This window comes from Oncorhynchus mykiss, chromosome 23 (genome assembly GCF_057628025.1).
Source record: "Oncorhynchus mykiss isolate SJ-2025 chromosome 23, ASM5762802v1, whole genome shotgun sequence".
In the NCBI taxonomy this organism is placed as follows: domain Eukaryota; kingdom Metazoa; phylum Chordata; class Actinopteri; order Salmoniformes; family Salmonidae; genus Oncorhynchus; species Oncorhynchus mykiss.
The window spans coordinates 33,044,322-33,066,828 of record NC_143044.1 but is presented as its reverse complement, the minus strand read 5'-3'; the positions used below and the strand labels follow the sequence as shown (position 1 = coordinate 33,066,828).

Here is a 22,507-nt window from a genome sequence, read left to right as displayed (position 1 = left end):
CTCCACATTTTCCTATCCCAACAAATGCCAAAGGCTTTAACCCCACTAAGCCAAATGCTTCAGTCTTCATGACACAAATGTAGTAGATTGGAAAAACACCTTGCAGACAGTTCCCATGCAGCCTGGGTGCCGGTCTGTTCCTGCTCTCTAAGCCAACTACTTGTAATGTTTGACATTAGAGATGGCAAAATGGCACAAACAGATCTGGAACAAGGCTAGTTTCTGCTCCGGGGTGAAGTTTCCCATAGGTACAGATTTAAGATCCGCTTCCCTTAACCTTTATCGTTACTGGGAAAAATGCTAAACTGGGCCAAGATCAGCGTCTAGGGGCAACTTCACCCTAGTTCCCTGGTCTCTTTCTCCGTGACCCTGCCTGCCTAATGTCGCCCCCTCCTGCTGTGTTGTAGGAGCTGCAGCAGAAGAGAGCCCAGAGGGCTGCTGAGATACAGGCCTTGGCCCAAGAGGAGATGGAGACCCTGAGACACAGTGGCAAGGTGGGCCATAAGAAACCGACCAAGACCACCACCTCCTCCACCAGCAACAAGACCACCACCTCCTCCCCCAGCAACAAGAGCCCCACATCCACCTGCAACAGGAACCCTATGTCCCCCACTGGCTCTGACGTCAAGGCCCAGAACACAGGTCAGTCTCTCCCTGAGCCTCTAATGGCAACTTTCCCTGTCAAGCCTAGTGCAGTCATGGATGTAATGTAAATTAGTGTGCAGTGTGCATTTCCTTTCTCCATTGCCAGCTAAAATACCCCTACCTCTAAGCACATATAGTTGCATATAGATGTTGCCCTCATGTTTTTCCTTTGCCTGCAGACTCTAACAATGTGAACGTTGTGACTGACCTGGATGACGTCACCAACTTGAGACCGCTGTCCCCTGCACTGTCCAATCGCAGAGACTCGCAATGCTCTCAGGTAACAAACCATTGATTCTAGCTCTAAATTTACCATAACAGTATGAGATCTGTTCTTTGGAATTTTCCCATTTGTTTATGCATTGTCTCATTCTTAAACCTGACTTACTGATCTGTATATCGTCTACAAAACCAGTGCATTCAGGCTGATTTAATATCATCCATGTCCTGGCGCTGTATTTGTTCTTCTCTGTATAACAGGAGATTCTGCAGCGGTCAGTGAGTGTGGAGGACCAGCGCCAGGGGGCGCCATCGAGCAGAGCCCAGTCTAAGACCACCCTGAACGACCTGCTGGACACTCTGAAGCTCCTAGAGGAAGAACCAGAGAGGCTGTCTGAACCCAAGAGCTACCACAAGGAGAAGTACTCCTGGATAGATGAGGTAAGGCTGCACTACATTTCACAAACTTGTACCCTTCCCTCTGCCCTTGTTCACTCTCTTTAGCAGATCTGAAGCTACTTGTATCTGGTTTCTAACCATATCGCTTTTATCTGTCCAGTTCTGTTTCACACCTTGATTCACCTCAGCTCTTTGCAATGCCTTGTAATGCAATAGATTTAAACTACTTGATGTCTACTCTACCTTTAGCCTTTCATTTTTTAATGAGCTAACACAGTCTTGGGACGTACAGGAGACCCCTGTGGTGCAAACCCAAGTCGTCACATACATTCTCTCCCTGATCTCCCTTCTCTCACATTCTCTCCCTTTCCTCCCTGACCACTGATAACATGTTTGTATTATTTATATTCTATCAGGATGGAGACTCCAACTCCCTGACCACTGATAACCTGGAGCGTCATGGTCAGCTGGTCCATACCCCTGTGCTGCCAGACGGGGGCGCTCTCCTCTCTGAGGCCAAACTACAGAGCATCATGAGCTTCCTGGATGAGATGGAGAAGTCTGAACAGGAGAGACCTCGATCTGTCACCTCAGGGTCACACAAAGAGGTGAGGGGAGATTCGCTCAATGCCATTGTCCCGACATTGTTAATAAAATAAGGGTTTGCGAGTGCTGGGCTTGCCTTCATTTCTGACCTAGACCAACAACCTCTCAATGCTGATAATGAGGGGTATTTAGTTCTTCCGATGTGACTTTTATTATATACACCTCTCCAATCTAGAGATGTGACTTGAGCATTTAATTTACCCCACCATATAGGGTTAGGTAGATAATGTTTTAGGTTAGATCTTGAGCTGAAAGGGTGATTGCAATCAGGTGTTGCTAAAATAGTTAGATGTTAGTGAGTTGGACGGTGTGTGTTGCAGTGTGTGAGCTCTGTCTCTGTCTGTCTCTAGATGTTGTCAGAAGAGGAGCTTGCGGGAATAGAGCAGGCCTCGGCCACGGCTGCTGAGGTCACTGGCTCCATGATGAGACTGAAGTTGGAGCTGGAGGAGAAGAGGCGCACTGTCAACATGCTGCAGACCGCTCTGGTGAGAACGTGAATAACATTCACTGTATTCCATCACAAGATCCATCTCACAGCCATATGTGATGTTTTCTTTTTCACAGGGGAACACTTATTAATTAAAGATGTCATAGCTTTACCCCATCTCAATTTGTTGTTATTAAGACAACTTTGGGTGGCCAAATTGAATCGCTAGGCCACCTGTTGCCTATCCCTGGTCTATAGTGTTCACATGCTAAGCTGTCCCATCTGTCTCTCTCGCCCATTCTCCACCCCTCTCTCTCTGTCCCAGACCCAGCAGAGGGAGTTGACAGTGAGGCATGTGAAGGAGACAGAGAAGGAATTGAGCAGGAACTTCACTCTGCAGAAGGAGCAGTATGAAGCCACCATCCAGAGACACCTCACCTTTATAGACCAGGTACACACACACACGACCCCCTTACTCTTATCCAAAATCCAAGGCTACGCCATCACTCTCTCCTTTGAACTGAAATGTCGTTAGCGCCTCTATCTCTCATATGACTCTATTTTTCTCTCTGTCTGTGCAGCTAATAGACGATAAGAAGGCTCTGAGTGAGCGTTGTGAGGGAGTGGTGGGAGAGCTCAAACTAGTGGATCAGAAATACACTAAGAAGATCGGCCAGATGCAGGAGCAGCATGAACTGGTAAGGGGTGACACACACACTTCTTACAGTACTGACATCTGCCATCCTCTGTCCTGGCCACTAGGATGCAGACTTGAGCCATCCACCACTATGGCTTAGAGGAGGCAGAGGAGATCAGTATTTGTGTTTTATGTATGTTTGTGGTTTAACAGTCTCTTCTGCTGCTAGCGACTTCTCTCTGCTTATGCCTTGTCGCCTTGCCATTATGTGTTTGCCTGCTTTGCTTGCTTCTACTATTGTTGCTTTTTAATCACTCTGTTTTTTTTCTCTTTCCTCCTCCTTTCCTCCTCTGTCCTGTCTGTTTCTCATTTTCTTCTGGCTCTAGGTGTGGCAAATTCTGGGTCCCTTGTGCGAGGTAACCTTTTTCCCTAACCCACTCATCACTCCCGTCTTGCTCTTCTTTCTTTCATTCATTTTGTTCATTTGTCCTTTCTCCTGTCAGGACTCTATATATGCATGTGAGTTTATTCCGGTACAGTCTGCCTCTGTCTGTAGACTTGGTGTTGTAACAGTTTTTAAACCCCTGTCCTAGGCAGCTGACTAACCTTACACCATGTGTTCTCTCAGCCCTTGTCTGTTTGTCTTCGCCCATTAAAACACTTAAACCCTATTCTTTCATACCATTTCCCTCATGTGGAATGTAGCCTCACAAACCATTCCTGTTTGCATATCAATACCAATGATGTATATAAACATTTTAATATGAATATATGTATGTCTATGATCACTACACTCTCATCTATTCTTGGTCACCTGGGATGTAGCCTAATCTTTTGCCTACAGAAATTACCCTTGATGGTTTTTTGAGGCACCTTTTGTCATGGAAGATGTGACAGACATGGTGTCGCTACCGTGTCCCTCCCAGTCACTGTAGTAACTTCTTTCCAAAGGAAGATTTACTTTTTGACATTCAACCCTAACCTCTAACCCGCCCCTCTTCATCCTCAGGAGATCAAGAAGCTGAAAGAGTTGATGAGTGCCACAGAGAAGGTCCGCAGGGAGAAGTGGATCGACGAGAAGACCAAGAAGATAAAAGAGATCACTGTGAAAGGTGAGAGGAGGGCCTCATTTGAAGCTGCCTCGAAGGCAGGAGCTAGGATCTGCTTACCCTACGCTAACCTCCACTAAATCCTATTAGGGAGAAAAATACCCAAGTTCAGTGTCTAGGGTCAACTTAATTTCACTTCTGAGAAGTACATGCATAGAGCTCAAATGTTTATCTCTTCACAATTACAAAAATGACTTTGTTTGCAGTGTAACAATTCTGCTGTGATTATTTCTGTGTTAACTGATGTTTCTCTTTCTCTCCTCTCTCTCTTGTACTTTTCGTTCTTGTTCTTCCTCTTTGCTTTGTGCCAGGTCTGGAGCCAGAGATCCAGAAGCTGATCTGTAAACACAAGCAAGAGCTGAAAAAGCTGCGGGTCCTTCATGAGGCTGAGCTGCTGCAGGCAGACGAGAGGGCAGCCCAACGCTATGTTTGCCAGACTGAAGAGCTACGACAACAGCTGGAGAGAGACCGGGACGAGCAGTGTCAGAGAGAGAGGGAACTGGCCAAGCAGAGGTTTGTATGCACACCATATATGCACGCACGTGAGCTCACACACATTCACACTACGATAACACTGGCAGTGTAAAGGCAAGACATGAAATCCCAAATAATGGACAGGAAGTAGGTTTATAAGTAATGTATCACCAAACCTCCCATATAGATAGATACTTAACCAATGTGGTTGTCTTTCAGAAGCTGAATTCATTAGAGTACGTGTGGTGGAGAGATGTCTTTCTTTGTGAGCGCCCGCGTGTGCATGCTGCCCGTGTGCGCGTTGTACAGATGGCCTTATTTCCACCAGTCTGTTCTTTCCCACATGTCCTAGTGTCGTTTTGTGGAGCTGCTGTGTGGTGTGGTCACACTGCCTGCTCTGTAGTGATAAGAGTGAAGGACTGGATAACAACGAAAGCGCCAGGAAGGCCGTGCTTGTGTCCTAAATGGCACCCTATATAGTGCACTCCTTCTGACCCAATCAAAAGTCGTGCGGAATAGGGAATAGCCATTTGGGATGTGTGACTGACCCCATTTGTGACTGACCCCATTTTCAAATCAAGTAACCCCATCAGGAAACCCCACAAACCTAACCATTAGAAAACTTAAATTTGATTTAAATAAGCATTAGGTAGCAAATTAGCAAAAAAATTCGACACGATCATTGACCTTCATACAAAAATTCCTCACTTCGTAGACAGATTCGTCACTTCCTCACTCTTTACCGTTTCCTCTCTGCCGCCATTCCACCCATTATAACATCATTGACCTGAATGGGGACACCCATTTTATTCATTATTTATATCGCTGTCAGGAGGGGAGGTGAAAATGTGTATTTTAATGGTTATTACGTTGACTGTGGTCATTTGGCTGGTCAATTACCGCCATCCAAAATTCCATGACCGTCACAACCCAATTGGAGCGTATCATTGATTAAAGTTCCCCTCCAGAGGATGTTGCTGCCACTATTTTGACCTAATTCCTGTCCTAGTGCGGAAATGCTTGTTTAGTTCCACCTGCCAAACTATTATGTATGGCTCCTTAAAAATATTGATTAATATGACATGTACATCTCCAACTTCCTCCATGTGCGCAGCCCACACTTTCTCTTGCACAGCACTCTGCAATTTGTAAACAAACCAAACGCCAAGGTCAGGGTAGCTTAGCTAATAGATAGCTAATCAAAGATTAATACAGAATTTACTGGAGTTTTACCGGCGATGCTAGATACTAGCTAACCTATTCCCTTGACCAATAAAACTAGCTAGCCAGGTAGCAAGCTACCGGTAACTTAACAACTGTGAATAATTGGTTCCAAAGTTGTTTCAAGCGCAAGAGTACCTTTAACTATGCTAGCTACCATTCAACTGTTTCTCTGATAAACGAATTATCTGAAAACGGTGCAGTTGCGTTAGTACTGGTAAAGAAGTGATTTACTCACTGAGATATATATGAACTTTGCTACTTCATATGGGTTAGCTTCACCGTACAGTTACCTATACTATAGCTAGCTAGCTTGTTAGTGTCCCATAGGACTACACTTGCTGCTACTGTAGCACTGCCGTGTTGCACCTGTGTTGACATTTCACCTATCCATGTCTTCATCCACTTTTGATGTCACTAGCTAGCTATCCAGCTAATGTTAGCTAGGTGATGCTAGCCATAAAGATAGCTCCTAATAAGTTGTTTGGCTAATGTGTGCCTTGCCAGGCTGCTTACTATAGCCAAATGATTGACAGTAGCTCATAAGAATAATATTAGCTTTTTTCTTATTCACCGTTTTACCGCCAGGCTATCCACCATCTCGATCTAAGTGCATTAGACAGAAGTAATCCGTAGCACTAGGTTGTAAACAGGAATTTGTCTACATACCTACATGTTTTGTAAGGGGTTCCAAATTATTTAAAACCAGCCCTCGCAAGACACGTATAGTCAGATCAAAATGTATGTCATTTTATCAGACGCAGAAAACAAAATGTATTTCCTCATCAAGCCCAAATATATCATACTTCGACTAAAATCAGCCAGCTACTGATGTGGTGTACTCCTCAATGCCATCGGAAGAATCCCGGAACATATTCCAGTCTGTGCTTAAATATCACATTGAATATGACATTTACATAAGTATTCAGACCCTTTACTCAGTACTTTGTTGAAGCACCTTCGGCAGCAATTATAGCATTGAGTCTTCTTGGGTATGATGCTACAAGCTTGACACACCTGTATTTTGGGAGTTTCTCCCATTCTTCTCTGCAGATCCTCTCAAGCTCTGTCAGGTTGGATGGGGAGTGCGTCTGCACAGCTATTTTCAGCTCTCTCCAGAGATGTACGATTGTGTTCATATCCGGGCTCTGGCTGGGCCACTCAAGGACATTCAGACACTTGTACCGAAGCCACTCCTGCGTTGTCTTGGCTGTGTGCTTAGGGTTGTTGTCCTGTTGGAAGGTGAACCTTTGCCCCAGTCTGAGGTCCTGAGTGCTCTGGAGCAGGTTTTCATGAAGGATCTTTGCTCTGTTCCTCTTTCCCTCGATCCTGACTAGTCTCACAGTCTCTGCCACTGAAAAACATCCCCACAGCATGATGCTGCCACCACCATGCTTCAGCGTAGGGATGGTGCCAGGTATCCTCAAGACGTGACGCTTGGCATTCAGGCCAAAGAGTTCAATCTTGGTTTCATCAGACCAGAGGAAAAAAAAGGCCCTATTTGAGTAGTGCTGCAGAGATGGTTGTCCTTCTGGAAGGTTCTCCCATCTCCACAGAGGAACTCCGGAGCTCTGTCAGAGTGACCATCGGGTTTTTGGTCACCTCCCTGACCAATGCCCTTCTCCCCGATTGCTGAGTTTGTCCGGGCGGTCAGCTCTAGGAAGACTCTTGGTGGTTCCAAACTTCTTCCATTTAAAACCTGTTACGGATGATGCGAATTTTTGCAGCTTTTTGTAAAAAATTGCGCAACATTTCAACGTCCTGCTACTCATGCCAGGAATATAGTATATGCATATGATACGTATGTGTGTATAGAAAACACTCCGAAGTCTCTAAAACTGGTTAAATCGTGTCTGTGGCTATAACAGAAAGTGTTTAGAGTAAAAATCCCTGGGAAAACTGGTCACCAAAAACACAAACACACGCCAGTCAATGTATTGTCTAAGGCGATAGAAAATAGATGAGGTTCCCATTACAATGCCTACAGCTTCCACACGATGCCGCCAGTACTGGTATTTCATTGTAGATTTATCCTTGGGGTGATGACGTGTAGGCACTCCCTGTCTTGGGGCGCACCAGAGGAAGCTATGAAAGTGAAAAAGTGGACGATGATTTCAAGACTTGCTGCTATCGAATACAGATCGCCCCGTGATCAATTTGATCGATTATTAACGTTTATTAATACCTAAAGTTGGTTTACAAAAGTAGTTTGAAGTGATTTGTAAAAGTTTATAGGCAACTTTTTTAATTTTAAAAAGTGACGTTGCGTCTTGAAAAGGTGATTTTTCCTGGATCAGACCGGCCTTCATAAAATGACATTTTGGGGATACAATGACGGATTTAATCGGGAAAAATACCCAATTGTGATGTTTATGGGACATATAGGAGTGCCAACAAAGAAGCTCGTCAAAGGTAATGAATGTTTTATATTTTATTTCTGCGTTTTGTGTAGCGCCGGCTACCGCAAAATCTTTTGTTTAGGTCTCGTTCAGGTATTTTGGGGGGTGCATGCTATCAGATAATAGCTTCTCATGCTTTCGCCGAAAAGCATTTTACAACTCTGACATGTTGGCTAGATTCACAACGAGTGTAGCTTTAATTGAGTATCTTGCGTGTGTGTGTTTTAATGAAAGTTTGAGATTTATCGAGTACTATAGGTGGCGCTCTGAAATTTCCGCGGATGTGGTTCCTGCACAGGAACAGGTTTTAAGAATGATGGAGGCCACTGTGTTCTTGGACCTTCAATGCTGTAGAAATGTTTTGTTACCCTTCCCCAGATCTGTGCCTCGACACAATCCTATCTCAGCTCATGGCTTGGTTTTTGCTCTGACATGTACTGTCAATTTTGGGACCTTACATAGACAGATGTGTGCCTTTTCCAAAGCATGTCCAAATAATTGAATTTACCACAGGTGGACTCCAATCAAGTTGTAGAAACATCTCAGGGATGATCAATGGGAACAGGATGTACCTGAGCTCAATTTCAAGTCTCAAAGCAAAGGGTTTGAATACTTATGTAAATAAGTACCACACCCGTTCTGCCAGTCACATTCTGTTAAATGTCCCCAAAGCACACACATCCCTGGGTCGCTCCTCTTTTCAGTTCGCTGCAGTCAGAGACGGGAACGAGCTGCAACAAACACTCAAACTGGACAGTTTTTTTTTGTTCTCTTCAATTTCGTGGTATCCAATTGTTAGTAGTTACTGTCTTGCCTCATCGCTACAACTCCCTTACGGGCTCGGGAGAGACAAAGGTCGAGAGCCATGCGTCCTCCGAAACACAACCCAACCAAGCCACACTGCTTCTTAACACAGCGCGCATCCAACCCGGAAGCCAGCCGCACCAATGTGTCGGAGGAAACACCGTACACCTAGCGACCTGGTCAGCGTGCACTGCCACTGGCCCGCCACAGGAGTCGCTAGTGCGCGATGAGACAAGGATATCCCTACAGGCCAAACCCTCCCTAACCCGGACGACGCTAAGCCAATTGTGCGTCGCCCCATGGACCTCCCGGACATGACAGCTAGCACTGCGCCACACGGGAGGCCCCCAAACTGGACAGTTTTATCAATCTCTTCATTCAAAGACACTTTTACTGACAGTTGTGGCTGCTTCGCGTGATGTATTGTTGTCTCTACCTTCGTGCCTTTGTGCTGTTGTCTGTGCCCAATAATGTTTGTACCATGTTTTGTGCTGCTGCCATGTGGTGGTGCTACCATGCTATGTTGCCATGTGTTGCTGCCATGCTATGTTGTCTTAGGTCTCTCTTTTATGTTGTGTTGTGGTGTCTCTCTTGGCATGATATCTGTGTTGTCCTATATATTTTTTTTTATCCTAGCTCCCGTCCCCGCATTAGGCCTTTTGCCATTTGGTAGGCCGTCATTGTAAATAAGAATTTGTTCTTAATTAAAATGCCTTTTATTTGTATGGCATGTTCAATGGAAACAAAGTTTAAAAACTCAAGACGCGTTTCGGCTACATGGCCTTCATCACGGAGGTCCCTTTTGAAGGCCATTTAGCCGAAACGCGTCAGAGTTTTTAAACATTGTTTCCATTGAACATGCCATACAAATATAGGCATTTTAATTAATTATATGAAGTGCCTTGGCCCTCCTTTCTTTTTGATAGCAAATTTACCCCTTTTACCAAAGAGCACCTATCTTCCAAACTCTACTATTGTGTACCTCAGCAGCGCTTCAATTCCTCATCTAATTTTTTCTACAAGAATTTGTTCTTAACTGATGTGCATAGTTAAATAAAAATCAAAAGTCAAGGAGTCTGAATACTTTCTAAATGCACTGTATGTGTATTCCTGTCAGTTTTGAGAAGCAGAGGGTTAGGGTTAGAGATGTCCTTGTATGTTTATTGGACAGAGAGATAGTGGTGATAGGATGTAGAGTGTGCTGTATTGGAGTATTAGCAGTGGGATGGATTCTAACCCATGCTGTAGCTGTATAGTGCACCGGAGGCAGCAGCCTAGACCGCTAGAGTAGACCACCCTAGGCCACAGGGTTACAGATGTTTTGTGTGTGTGTGTTCCCGGTCAGGTTTGAGAAGCAGCTAGCAGAGGAGGAGATGTCTTTACAGCAGCAGAGGAGGAGACTCTACAAGGAGGTGTCTGAGGAGAAGGAGAGACTCAACCAGCTGGCTGCCAGGTGATGTCAAAGGTCATATAGATAAGATAGAGGCTGACACCCAATGTTGTCATCTCTATATGTCTAGACCTAACACTTTGGTCGCTGGGGACACTGGTGTGTACAATTAGACTGATGACATGGCCTAGATTTGACTTTACTGTACAGCATCTAGTACATTAGAATCATACAGTACTTAGGCTAATCATACAATACTTATCATGTGATGATTGTGTGTAGTAATGTTATCTCAAAAATCCAGATTTTAAATCTTGCGTAATTCCGCCAAATGCTCGATTTAGGTTCTGGAGCGGATTTATGAGAAACGATACTACCGATGTCTCCACCGCCCCCTAAATGGAAAGTATGGGACAAACTCGAAAGATGGGAACACCTACTAAATCGTGACAAACATCTGCGTACCGAGTTCCTCGTTAGTCGTCACATGCCGCATTCTGTTGAGACGCTACGATACCATCCTATGTTATGTTAGGTGCATCTGTCCACGAGAGATTACTAGTAATGTAATGCCTACTATTTGATGTGTGCAAGTCAAGTATCAGTGGAGCATCTCTAAAGTTAATGTCCTCTATCACTGCCCTGCAGGCAGCGTGCTGAGCTGGAGGACCTGAGGAAGCAACTGGAGGATAACAGCTCCCTGGCAGGGAGAGCTCTGAGAGAAGAGCTGGAGAAGAGCAGGGAGGAGCAGGAGAGGAGGCACCAGGTAATGGACAGTCTCTACCACAATAATAATATAAATTATTATACAACAGGTGGTTTGTAATTCCCATTGTTAGAGCCTATCCTGCCCATTTATATACTAGACAACATACACAGAGCCAGTACAGTGATAAAAAGTGCCGTTGTTACCTAGCAATGCACTACTACAACTACTACTATTTTTACAGATCCACTGCCCATGCAATTTATAAACTTGATCTCGACTGTAAAAAGCATCTAGACATTATTTCCGACATTTGCTACATTGTTGGAATATTGAATTTCGATCTCTACTGTGTCCTATAGTAATGAGCGAGTTGGGACGAGACAGACAGGCAGCTTTTCTCAGCCAGTCGAAATCACGATTTGGCATACCTTTATAGATCTACTGTATGCATACAGTACCAGTCAAAAGTTTGGACACACCTACTCATTCAAGGGTTTTTCTTTATTTTTACTATTTTCTACATTGTAGAAGAATAGTGAAGACATCAACATTATCAAATAACACATATGGAATCATGTAGTAAGCAAAAAAGTGTTAAACAAATCAAAATATATTTTAGTTTCTTCAAAGTAGCCACCCTTTGCCTTAATGACAGCTTTGCAAACTCTTGGCATTATCTCAACCAGCTTCATCTGGAATACTTTTCCAACAGTCTTGAAGGAGTTCCCACATATTCTGAGCAATTGTTGGCTGCTTTTCCTTCACTCTGCAGTCCAACTCATCCCAAACTCTCTCAATTAGGTTGAGGTCAGGTGATTGTGGAGACCAGATCATCTGATGCAACACTCCATCACTATCCTTGTTGGTCAAATAGCCCTTACACAGCCTGGAGGAGTGTTGGGTCATTGTCCTGTTGAAAAACAAAGTCCCACTAAGCGCAAACCAGATGGGATGCCGTATCGCTGCAGAATGCTGTGGTAGCCATGCTGGTTAAGTGTGCCTTGAATTCTAAATAAATCACAGTGTCACCAGCAAAGTACCATCACACCTCCTCCTCCATGCTTCACGGTGGGAACCACACATGCGGAGATCATCCGTTCACCTACTAATTCGACCATGAAGGCCTGATTCACGCAGTCTCCTCTGAACAGTTCATGTTGAGATGTCTGTTACTTGAACTCTGAAGCATTTATTTGGGCTGCAATTTCTGAGCCTGGTAACTCTCAAATTAACTTATGCTCTGCAGCAGAGGTAACTCTGGGTCTTCCTTTCCTGTGGCGGTCCTCATGAGAGCCAGTTTCATCATAGCGCTTGATGGTTTTTGCGATTGCACTTTAAGAAATGTCTCCATAGCAACCATTTTTGTTTGCCATAGTAACCTGCAAAGTTCTGGAACTATTAACCAGTGCTTAGTTTTGTTTTGCTTTACATGCAATTGGCACTAACGACCAGAGAACGCCTAAAATTGTTACCAGTGTTGGTAAATGTAGCGTCACGTTTTGTTGAAACATTTATGGTTTGGGAAAGAATCTTGCTTTTTAATGCTTGTAACCCGTTGTTTAAAATCATTGACCACGTCACAGCCATGATACAAATTTCAAAACACATGGCCTCTTGTATTTTTGCTGAAATTATGCCATTTAGCAGATGCTTTTATCCAAAACGATTTACAGCCGTGCAGTGCGTGTTTTTTTTTTTTGTACAGCGGGTCACAGTGGGAATCAAACCAACAATCTTGGCTTTGCAAGCGCCATGCTTTTCCAACTGAGCTACAAAGGACCATAGAGACTGGCCTACAGACAGTCTGACTGGCTAACACTGGTTGTGTTTTGTTGTCTAGTCTGGTAGTAACTTTGCTCCTTGTCTGTCTAGGTGGAGTTAAAAGCCCTCAGAGAACGCCTGGAGATCGAGAAACAGACCTGGGAGGAGAACTACATGAAGAAGGAGGTGTGTGTGCATGCATGAACACTTTGACCATGTCTGTGTGTTTGTCCCCTCTCCCTCCCTGCTTGCTTGTTAAGCACTCTAGCTAAATGCACTCCCTCTCTCCTAGCACTGCTATGGTGCAGTGTGGCAGACCACTACACACTCAGCACTACATTGGCCAACTTGACCACTGTCCTAACAGCCCACGCTGTCAAACCCAGGTTATGTCCATAGTAGGGCTGTGGCGGTCATGAAATTTTGGCAGCCGGTGATTGTCAAACAAATAACTGCCGGTCTAACGGTAATTGGCCATTAATTAACATAAACACATTTAGCATCTCCTGGCTTACTTGCATTGCCTACAAACTACTGATGCAGACATCTACGTTTTAGTCTTAATCCATCACAATAAATCCATTATTTATTTTAGACATGTCTAAAGAATGAAGAAAATGTAGTCTGTTTCAGAAGTACACAATAGCATACTCTGAGTTGTCCTTATGTTAGGCCCTGATCTGGCTTTGCCATATGGCTGTGTGCTACACTAGTTCATAGCAGACAAGATTTGCTTAGAATTCCATGGCAATATGGTATAGTGTGAACAATACAATTGAACATAGCTGAATAAAATAGAAAGGATATTTTCTCCAAACAATTTGAGGGAGTGAGCACATGCGGCTATTCTGTGTTTAGCAGCTAACAAAGGAACAGGTACTCCTATATGCTTAATTTACAGTTTATAATGATACAAAAGTTGGGCTATACGTTTACATGTTTTAATAGTTTCTAAGGCTGCATGATGCGACTCTAATGATTTGAAAGAAGTTGTGTGAAAGGCATGAGCTCTTTTGTTTTTTCGCAGGCTGTAAACACTTCATCAGTCACTCATTCACAATTTGACAAGCACTTGATAATGCCTTATTTGCCGTGGTAAATTCATCATTCACAAGTGATAGGCTTATATTGTCACCCATCAGAGATGGGTTGAGAAATAAATATAGTAGGCCTAGCCTATAGAAAGCTGATGGGATCCTGTTCTTTTTAATAGAGGCCATCACTCTGTTTTCTGACGCAGTTGCATAGCCTATAGAAATGTTGCGCAACATGAGCTCATGGGCTCTCATGAAGTGTTTGATTAGATTTTCAACACATTTGCATTGATATCAGAGTGATTAGAGGGACAATACAGAGCTGAGTACCAGGCAGTTAACAAGTTTAGTAGGCATCTAATGACCAGTAGCAGCATCAGAGTTTGGAGCCTAATTACCATGACTAAACGGTCACGTTTCTGCTGCTTCCCCCACTCGGATTGGGCCAGGTCAGGATCTGACCAGGTCTATATGCAACGGGTCTAGTTGTCTTCGGGTCTGTTCATAGCGGGTCTCTGTATTTAAAACATGTATTTCTGCTAATCTGGTCGTTTCAAGAAGGCCTCTAGCAACCACCCTCACACACAGTTTTTTTCCATGGGCCTTTTTAAAGGGGGATTTTTCATTGTGTTTGGGAGTTGATCTGAAACCACCACCTTCCCATCTGCCCCCACCGACTTCCTCTTTCCCCTCTTAAATGTCATGTGAATACTAAGACCCACAGGGCAAAGGCCATATGGAGACGGGCAGGAAGGAAGGCAAAGGAGGTTCACAGCAGCAGTCAGAGAAACTAATGTTCACAAAATCATAACAATCCCAGTTTCACAATGACCTGCACATGCACTGTTGCTGTTGTGCCAGTGGTTTGTCTGTATTCTGGCATTGGGGTTTACTGTGTGTGTGTGTGTGTGTGTGTGTGTGCAGGAAGCATGGTTGTTGAGTCGGGAGCGCGAGCTGAAGGAGGAAGTACGTCGGGGGCGGGACAAAGAGATCGAGCTGGCCATTCAGAGGCTGGAGGAGGAGACGAGCGGGGCCCGCGACGAATGTGACCGGGCCGCTGACAATCGGTTAGTCATCTCACCATTAAATGTGACGTTTCCGTGTGTGTCCATGTCTGTGTGTTTGCAAGTGCTGCAAGGATTATGTGTATAAATATGCATATGGATGAACATACTACATGCTAAGCATGTCTACATGTTGATATTTTTATTTTATTTAACCTTTATTTAACTAGGTAAGTCAGTTAAGAACAAATTCTTATTTACAATGATGGCCTACCCAGGCCAAACTCTAACCCAGACGACCCTGGGCCAATTATGCGCCACCCTATGGGACTCCCAATTACGTCCGGTTGTGATACTGCCTGAAATCGAACCAGGGTCTGTAGTGACACCTCTAGCGCTGAGATGCTGTGCCTTAGATCGCTGCGCCACTCGGGAGTCCTGATATACAGTGTTGATAGACGGTCTAGATGCTGATCTTGGGTCAGCTTTGCAATTCCCCTACTAATGGTTAAGGTTAGGATTGTGGGAGGGAAAGCTGATCCTAGATCTGTACCTAGGGGAAACCTCACCTTGGAGCTTGATATACTGTTTCTGACTATCTGTGTGTCTCTCTCTCAGTGTGAAGCGTGTGCGGGAGAAATACGAGGCGGAGCTGAAAGAGTTGGAGCGCTCTGAGAGGTCTGCCTTGGAAAAAATGCAGGAGATGAAGAAGAGACAGAGTGAGATAGAGGGAGAGCTGATCACACTACAGGGCCATCTCAGACAGAGAGAGCAGGAGATCGAAGACATCACACAGGTACAGACACCAGCAGACCTTGTTCCAATAGTTTGAAAACTCAGCCTTCCTTCCTTCCTCCCCTCCTTGGTTGGCCCTTTTTTATGCTGAAAGCTTGTTGGTGCATATGGCTGGGTAAATACATGTTGGTGCATATGGCTGGGTAAATACATGTTGGTGCATATGGCTGGGTAAATACATGTTGGTGCATATGGCTGGGTAAATACATGTTGGTGCATATGGCTGGGTAAATACATGTTGGTGCATATGGCTGGGTAAATACATGTTGGTGCATATGGCTGGGTAAATACATGTTGGTGCATATGGCTGGGTAAATACATGTTGGTGCATATGGCTGGGTAAATACATGTTGGTGCATATGGCTGGGTAAATACATGTTGGTGCATATGGCTGGGTAAATGCATGTTGGTGCATATGGCTGGGTAAATGCATGTTGGTGCATATGGCTGGGTAAATACATGTTGGTGCATATGGCTGGGTAAATGCATGTTGGTGCATATGGCTGGGTAAATGCATGTTGGTGCATATGGCTGGGTAAATGCATGTTGGTCCAAGCCTGTAGGGTGACTTACAGTGGGGCAAAAAAGTATTTAGTCAGCCACCAATTGTGCAAGTTCTCCCACTTAAAAAGATGAGGCCTGTAATTTTCATCATAGGTACACTTCAACTATGACAGACAAAATGAGAAAAAAAATCCAGAAAATCACATTGTAGGATTTTTATTTAATTTATTTGCAAATTATGGTGGAAAATAAGTATTTGGTCACCTACAAACAAGCAAGATTTCTGGCTTTCACAGACCTGTAACTTCTTTAAAGAGGCTCCTCTGTCCTCCACTCGTTACCTGTATTAATGGCACCCGTTTGAACTTGTTATCAGTATAAAAGACACCTGTCCACAACCTCAAACAGTCACACTCCAAACTCCACTATGGCCAAGACCGAAGAGCTGTCAAAGGACACCAGAAACAAAATTGTAGACCTGCACCAGGCTGGGAAGACTGAATCTGCAATAGGTAAGCAGCTTGGTTTGAAGAAATCAACTGTGGGAGCAATTATTAGGAAATGGAAGACATACAAGACCACTGATAATCTCCCTCGATCTGGGTCCACGCAAGATGTCACCCCATGGGGTCAAAATTATCACAAGAACGGTGAGTAAAAATCCCAGAACCACACGGTGAATGACCTGCAGAGAGCTGGGACCAAAGTAACAAAGCCTACCATTAGTAACACACTACGTCGCCAGGGACTCAAATCCTGCAGTGCCAGACGTGCCCCCTGCTTAAGCCAGTACATGTCCAGGCCCGTCTGAAGTTTGCTAGAGAGCATTTGGATGATCCAGAAGAAGATTGGGAGAATGTCATATGGTCAGATGAAACCAAAATATAACTTTTTGGTAAAACCTCATCTCGTCGTGTTTGGAGGACAAAGAATGCTGAGTTGCATCCAAAGAACGCTGAGTTGCATCCAAAGAACACCATACCTACTGTGAAGCATGGGGGTGGAAACATCATGCTTTGGGGCTGTTTTTCTGCAAAGGGACCAGGACGACTGATCCGTGTAAAGGAAAGAATGAATGGGGCCATGTATCGTGAGATTTTGAGTGAAAACCTTCTTCCATCAGCAAGGGCATTGAAGATGAAACGTGGCTGGGTCTTTCAGCATGACAATGATCCCAAACACGCTGCCCGGGCAACGAAGGAGTGGCTTCGTAAGAAGCATTTCAAGGTCCTGGAGTGGCCTAGCCAGTCTCCAGATCTCAACCCCATAGAAAATCTTTGGAGGGAGTTGAAAGTCCGTGTTGCCCAGCAACAGCCCCAAAACATCACTGCTCTAGAGGAGATCTGCATGGAGGAATGGGCAAAAATACCAGCAACAGTGTGTGAAAACCTTGTGAAGACTTACAGAAAACGTTTGACCTCTGTCATTGCCAACAAAGGGTATATAACTAAGTATTTGGTCAATAACAAAAGTTTATTTTACACCATAATTTGCAAATAAATTCATTAAAAATCCTACAATGTGATTTTCTGGATTATTTTTCTAATTTTGTCTGTCATAGTTGAAGTGTACCTATGATGAAAATTACAGGCCTCTCTCATCTTTTTAAGTAGGAGAACTTGCACAATTAGTGGCTGACTAAATACTTTTTTGCCCCACTGTATCTAGGTAAATGATGCCCATGTAAACCCTTTCTCACCCCTGACCCTCTATCCTGTATCCCTCTCCCCTGTCTCTCTCCTATCTTTCTCTCTCCTCTCCAGATCCGTGACAAACTGTCTGAGGAGCGTCGCAGCCTGGCAGAGGTTATCAGGCAGGAGTTTGCTGAACGACTCATCGTGTCGGAGGATGAGAACAGAAGGATGAAGACCGAGACATCAGAGGTCAGGGCCAGGCTAAGGCTGGAGGTCGAGAGGGTCACCAGGGAGAAGGAGGAGGAGCTGGCAGAGGTCCACCAACGGTGAGGATGGAGGGAGGGGAAGAAAAGAGAGGGAGAGGAGATTGTGTGACAGGGTATTATAGCTATTTCTCACTTGGGAAAGACCTCAATGGGACTAACTGTGGGAATGTCAATTTAATCACCAGTGTTTAGACTGTTCTAGAATAGCTGGGCTCAGACTGTTGTCTATGTTACCTGTATAATGGGACAGTGATTGTTGGTAGTGTAGGATGTAAATTAAAATTACATTTGAAATAACAGCGAAAGGAGAAAGTAATCTCAATGCCAAACAAATGTTATTTTTCCTTATTTTTCTTTGTCACATTTTCTTATTATGGCAGGGTGAAGTCAGCCATCTTGAAAAAGGAAGAGACTGTGGCTAGCCTTAGGAAGCAGCATGAGGTGAGTCCTAGTCTGGGTCCCAAAGATCACCCTGTTCCTTTTACAGTGCACTACTTTTGACCAGAGCCAATAGGGCTCCGGTCAAAAGTAGAGCACGATATAGGGATTAACTCACCATTTGGGACGTAGAGAGACAGTGTGTTTCTGAGAGGGGTTTTACACTAAGTAAATATGGGAGAGGATAGAAAGGAACTGAGTTTGAACGTGAGAGATGATTGATAGCTGTGTTAAACCCCACTGTTCTCCTCTCATAGGCTGCTCTGAAGAGGGCAGACCACCTGGAGGCCCTATTGGAACAGCAGAGGAAGCAGCTGCTCGAGAAGTGACTGACAGGAGGGCAGGACTTGAACATCACCATCTCCACCTCCTCTGCCTCTCTCTTCCCCTCATCACTCCTTCATCTGTCCTGTCATTTGGGGCCCCACTTTTCCCTCAGTTTTTTCTTTGGTCTGGTGGATGTGTTTCTGATGGACTAGAAAGAGAGAGTGAGAGAAACAGAACTGTATCTCCGCAGACTTCTTGATAAAGACCCAGATATTAGAGACCGAGCCTGGCCTCTCCCAAGCAGGCCGAATACGGTCAGGGAAACGGGCTGGAGAGGATACCGTCTGCTGTTTTAAGAGCCTCTCACGCTGGAGGAGCCACAGACAAGAGGTGCTGTGATCTTTAACTTCCCAGTGGACTCCTGGAAGGACTGAACCATACTCTACCTATAAGGCTTATAGACTAGGGGGCAGTGATTGTTTACAGTACAGAGGCTCAAACAGTAAAGCAGTGAATGAACAGAACCATTCTGTCCCCGTAGGGGCCATGAACCGGGAGGTCTGTGTTCTTTAACTGCCCAGTGAACTCCTGGACGGACTGAACCATTCTCTGGAACCACCTCTGGAATTTTGATGAATTGTGAACCCCCCCCTAAAATCTGAAGGAGTGGGAGAGCTCATTCCCCACAGAGCAGAGACTAGGTTGCTGCCACAGAGAAGATAACTGTTCCAGATGTTCTAAGCCAGCCCAGGCCTGCTCTGTGACAGTGTGAAGTTTCCCAGCAGGCAGAGAGAGGTGGAGGGGGCTAGGTGGTCTTTCTGAGAAGGAGGGAAGGGAATCAGCACCCCAGCACCACCCTCTTCCCCTGCTGAGGTCCTATAGTTAGTTATTCAGACACGTCAGTGCAGAGTGCTGTTGAATGAAGCTGGGGCTCGAGGTTGCTCGGCATTGCCCTTTGTGTACGAGTTACAGATGTCTTTTGTCCCGGTGCCCCTCTGGGCTAGTGCCAAATACAGGATCTGCTGCCTTGGCTTGGTGCAACCCCCCCCTTCCCACACACTCACAATCACACCCTTCGCCCCTGCCCCCCTGGCAGTCACAAGCCTAGTTTAGCTCTGACAGGCAGATTTGTTATGAATGTCTTCATCCAAGTCAAATCTAACAATGAGTCTAGAAATAATACTAACCTTGGTGTTGACAAGTTGTATAGTGTGCTAGGATGTCAATAGAAGGAAAGAGGGAGGGATGGGTGTGGGAGTAATTGTGGGATGCAGAAAGAATAGACAGATATGAGACAGTGAGTAATGATGCTCTGATAGTGTATTTAATCTTATTGAGAGTCATGGTTGTGGTGTGGGTTTTGAAAGTGAGACAGAACGAGAGAGAAGGAGAGGGCGATGAAGGAATGTGCATTTAATGAGATTTTCAGAAGCCGTCTAGGTACTTCCTAGTTTTGCATGTCTCTCTTTTATCTTGTATGTTGTTTTTATTTATATATATATAAATACTTGTGCTTTTTATTTGTTTACCCCTTAAAAAGTTTAATGTTTTGTATGTCCCACTCAGAAACTAGAAACTGTTTTTGTTATTAATTTTCAGTCTGAAACAGTGTACTTCTGGGTAACTTCATATCCTGATTGGAAAGAGGGCCGAGGGGGGTTGTGAAGCCTGGGATGCGACCCAAATGGCACTCTAGTCTAAAGTAGTGCACTATATAGGGAATAGGGTGCCATTTGGGATACAATCTTGGTGCTTCAGTGAGAAGCAAACCCACCAGGAAGTATAGTAAGCCTTGTGTTTAGGTGAAAAAGAATGTGACAGATGTTATCCTGTGTGGTGCTGCTCAGTCGGCCCTCTTATCTGAATCTGTTTCAGATATGTTATTTTTTTTCATATTTATTTACTATTTTCTTTAAATGTATTTTGCCGTCTGATCTGATGCTCTCGTAACTGGCTCCCGGTGTGTTTATCCTTTACATACAAGTGCTATGCACAAAGTGATGGGTTTTTACTGAAGTCTAATTTTCATTTAGTCTCCCATTAACATCAATGCATGACTAAGTTGAAGTTTGAAGTTAATGATTACAATGCAAACAGCCCTATTCCAAGATGGTGCTTGTGTACCTTTTCGTTCACAGAAACACTACACATCCACGCCCAGTCTGAGCTGTACGGTTAGTGATGCTCCATGGTGCCATTTTTATTTAGGATGGTATGTGTTTAGTATGTCAGGTTTTGCTGATGGGAAATCTAGAGGATTTTGTGTCAAACGCCAATATTACGGCTTCCTTCTAGTTCTCCTTTTTAGCCTTGTCTTCTTGGCTTTTCAGTTGTTGGAGGTCTGACAGTGAAGGCTCAACAATGGAAGCGCTGACGGTATGTCTCTCGTCATCCTATTGAGTGGAGGCGGGCAACTTCCAAATATTCCCAAACTTCAAACACAAAATTCCACTCTTCTAATCAATATCACAGAAGGATTTCAATGGCAAGGCTTTGAATGGCAGTTAAGTCACCATGTGTTTCTCTCATCTTTAACATCATTAGTTATTAGTCATTGGCTACATCCTAAATGGCACCCTATTCTCTACTTTTGACCAGTAGTGCACTATATTGGGGATGTACATATTTCTGTGGCATGGTGGATATTACAGGGTTTGCATGTGGAATTGGCTCCCTATTTCAAATATACTGCACTACTTTTGACCAGGGCCTGCATTGGACTCAAAACTAGTGCATTACATAGGAAATAGGGTCCCGGGCACAGCCTTGATCCCTACCATTCCTCAGACAGTTGGCACTGCGTCCAGGGTTGTTGGCCTCTTTGCCCAGAAGGGTGGCAGCATGACTGGCATGCCAGTCCCACACGTGCCAATGAGTCCTGCCTTTGTGTGTGTTTCACTTTGGCCTGGGATGACCTCCGTGAAACACACACTCGCTCTTACTTGTACCCTTCATATGTGTTGAATTTGAAATCTGACTTTCTTCACAAACCACTCCAGCTGTCTTTGATTGTATTATTTGTGTTCAGTTTTTGATATATTGTCATTTTAATGTGCCCCCATGTGTTCTTACTTGTAGCTCCTGGTCTGAATCTTAACTTGGCTCTACTTTAGTTGTTGTAGTTTAGTTGCATTGTTATTCATGGTGATGGTTTGAAACTGGGGGGGGACTGTTGACTGATCCTCAGTAAAAAGAGGATAAAGAAGAAAAGCCTATTTGGAATAGTCCCAGAGTCTCGTCTTTATAGTCGCTGTGGGAAACAAACAATTGCTCTCTTGTTTCGTCTCTCCGAGACGATAACATTTCCTCAACCAATCAAATGCCATTCCATGACCTTTGGAATTGTGCCGTGTGTTTTGATTAACTGGAATGTCTGTTATTTTGTGGTGAATAAATCCAATTTACATGCCTAAAATGTTATTCATGATTTACTGTATTGTATGTTTGTTGAGAACCGTCATTAAGGAATTGATTTCTTACACTGGTGTCTGGAGTGGAGAGGTCAAAACACCTAAGGGTTGTCATTTCCATACATCTGGAAAGATGTCTGTAGCTGACCAGACTGTACTGACCCACTTTCCTTCCACTTCTTTGCCCTCTCACTCCTGACTACTAAAGGAACCGGTGGTGCGTGTCGAAATGCATCTGCTTTCTGTAGGTTTTCTCCTTTCCTTCCAGAGAGGAAGCCATACCTAGAGGATTAGACTAGGACAGCCTATTAACTGATCTCTGCTCACACAGAGACGGAGAGCTCTCACTTTCCTT

At 44.4% G+C, this 22,507-nt stretch overlaps 1 protein-coding gene across 2 annotated transcripts in view; it reads left to right on the top strand.

The window, feature by feature from the left end:
- The window catches only part of cep131 (centrosomal protein 131), a 53,375-nt gene extending 31,218 nt beyond the window's left edge, over positions 1 to 22,157 (top strand). Inside the window, exons 10-27 of one of the 2 annotated variants that reach the window (XM_021581058.3) lie at positions 408 to 642; positions 825 to 925; positions 1,126 to 1,305; positions 1,680 to 1,871; positions 2,220 to 2,354; positions 2,622 to 2,747; positions 2,878 to 2,994; positions 3,320 to 3,349; positions 3,943 to 4,045; positions 4,354 to 4,555; positions 10,286 to 10,393; positions 10,979 to 11,096; positions 12,912 to 12,986; positions 14,759 to 14,901; positions 15,457 to 15,634; positions 17,901 to 18,097; positions 18,418 to 18,478; positions 18,733 to 22,157. In XM_021581058.3, the coding sequence (XP_021436733.1) occupies positions 408 to 642; positions 825 to 925; positions 1,126 to 1,305; positions 1,680 to 1,871; positions 2,220 to 2,354; positions 2,622 to 2,747; positions 2,878 to 2,994; positions 3,320 to 3,349; positions 3,943 to 4,045; positions 4,354 to 4,555; positions 10,286 to 10,393; positions 10,979 to 11,096; positions 12,912 to 12,986; positions 14,759 to 14,901; positions 15,457 to 15,634; positions 17,901 to 18,097; positions 18,418 to 18,478; positions 18,733 to 18,804 (2,373 nt within the window). In that variant the 3' untranslated portion in view covers positions 18,805 to 22,157. The remainder of the gene's footprint in view (positions 1 to 407; positions 643 to 824; positions 926 to 1,125; positions 1,306 to 1,679; positions 1,872 to 2,219; positions 2,355 to 2,621; positions 2,748 to 2,877; positions 2,995 to 3,319; positions 3,350 to 3,942; positions 4,046 to 4,353; positions 4,556 to 10,285; positions 10,394 to 10,978; positions 11,097 to 12,911; positions 12,987 to 14,758; positions 14,902 to 15,456; positions 15,635 to 17,900; positions 18,098 to 18,417; positions 18,479 to 18,732) is intronic. The other variant, XM_021581059.3, reaches the window with a different exon arrangement.
- The last annotated feature ends 350 nt before the right edge of the window (positions 22,158 to 22,507 follow it).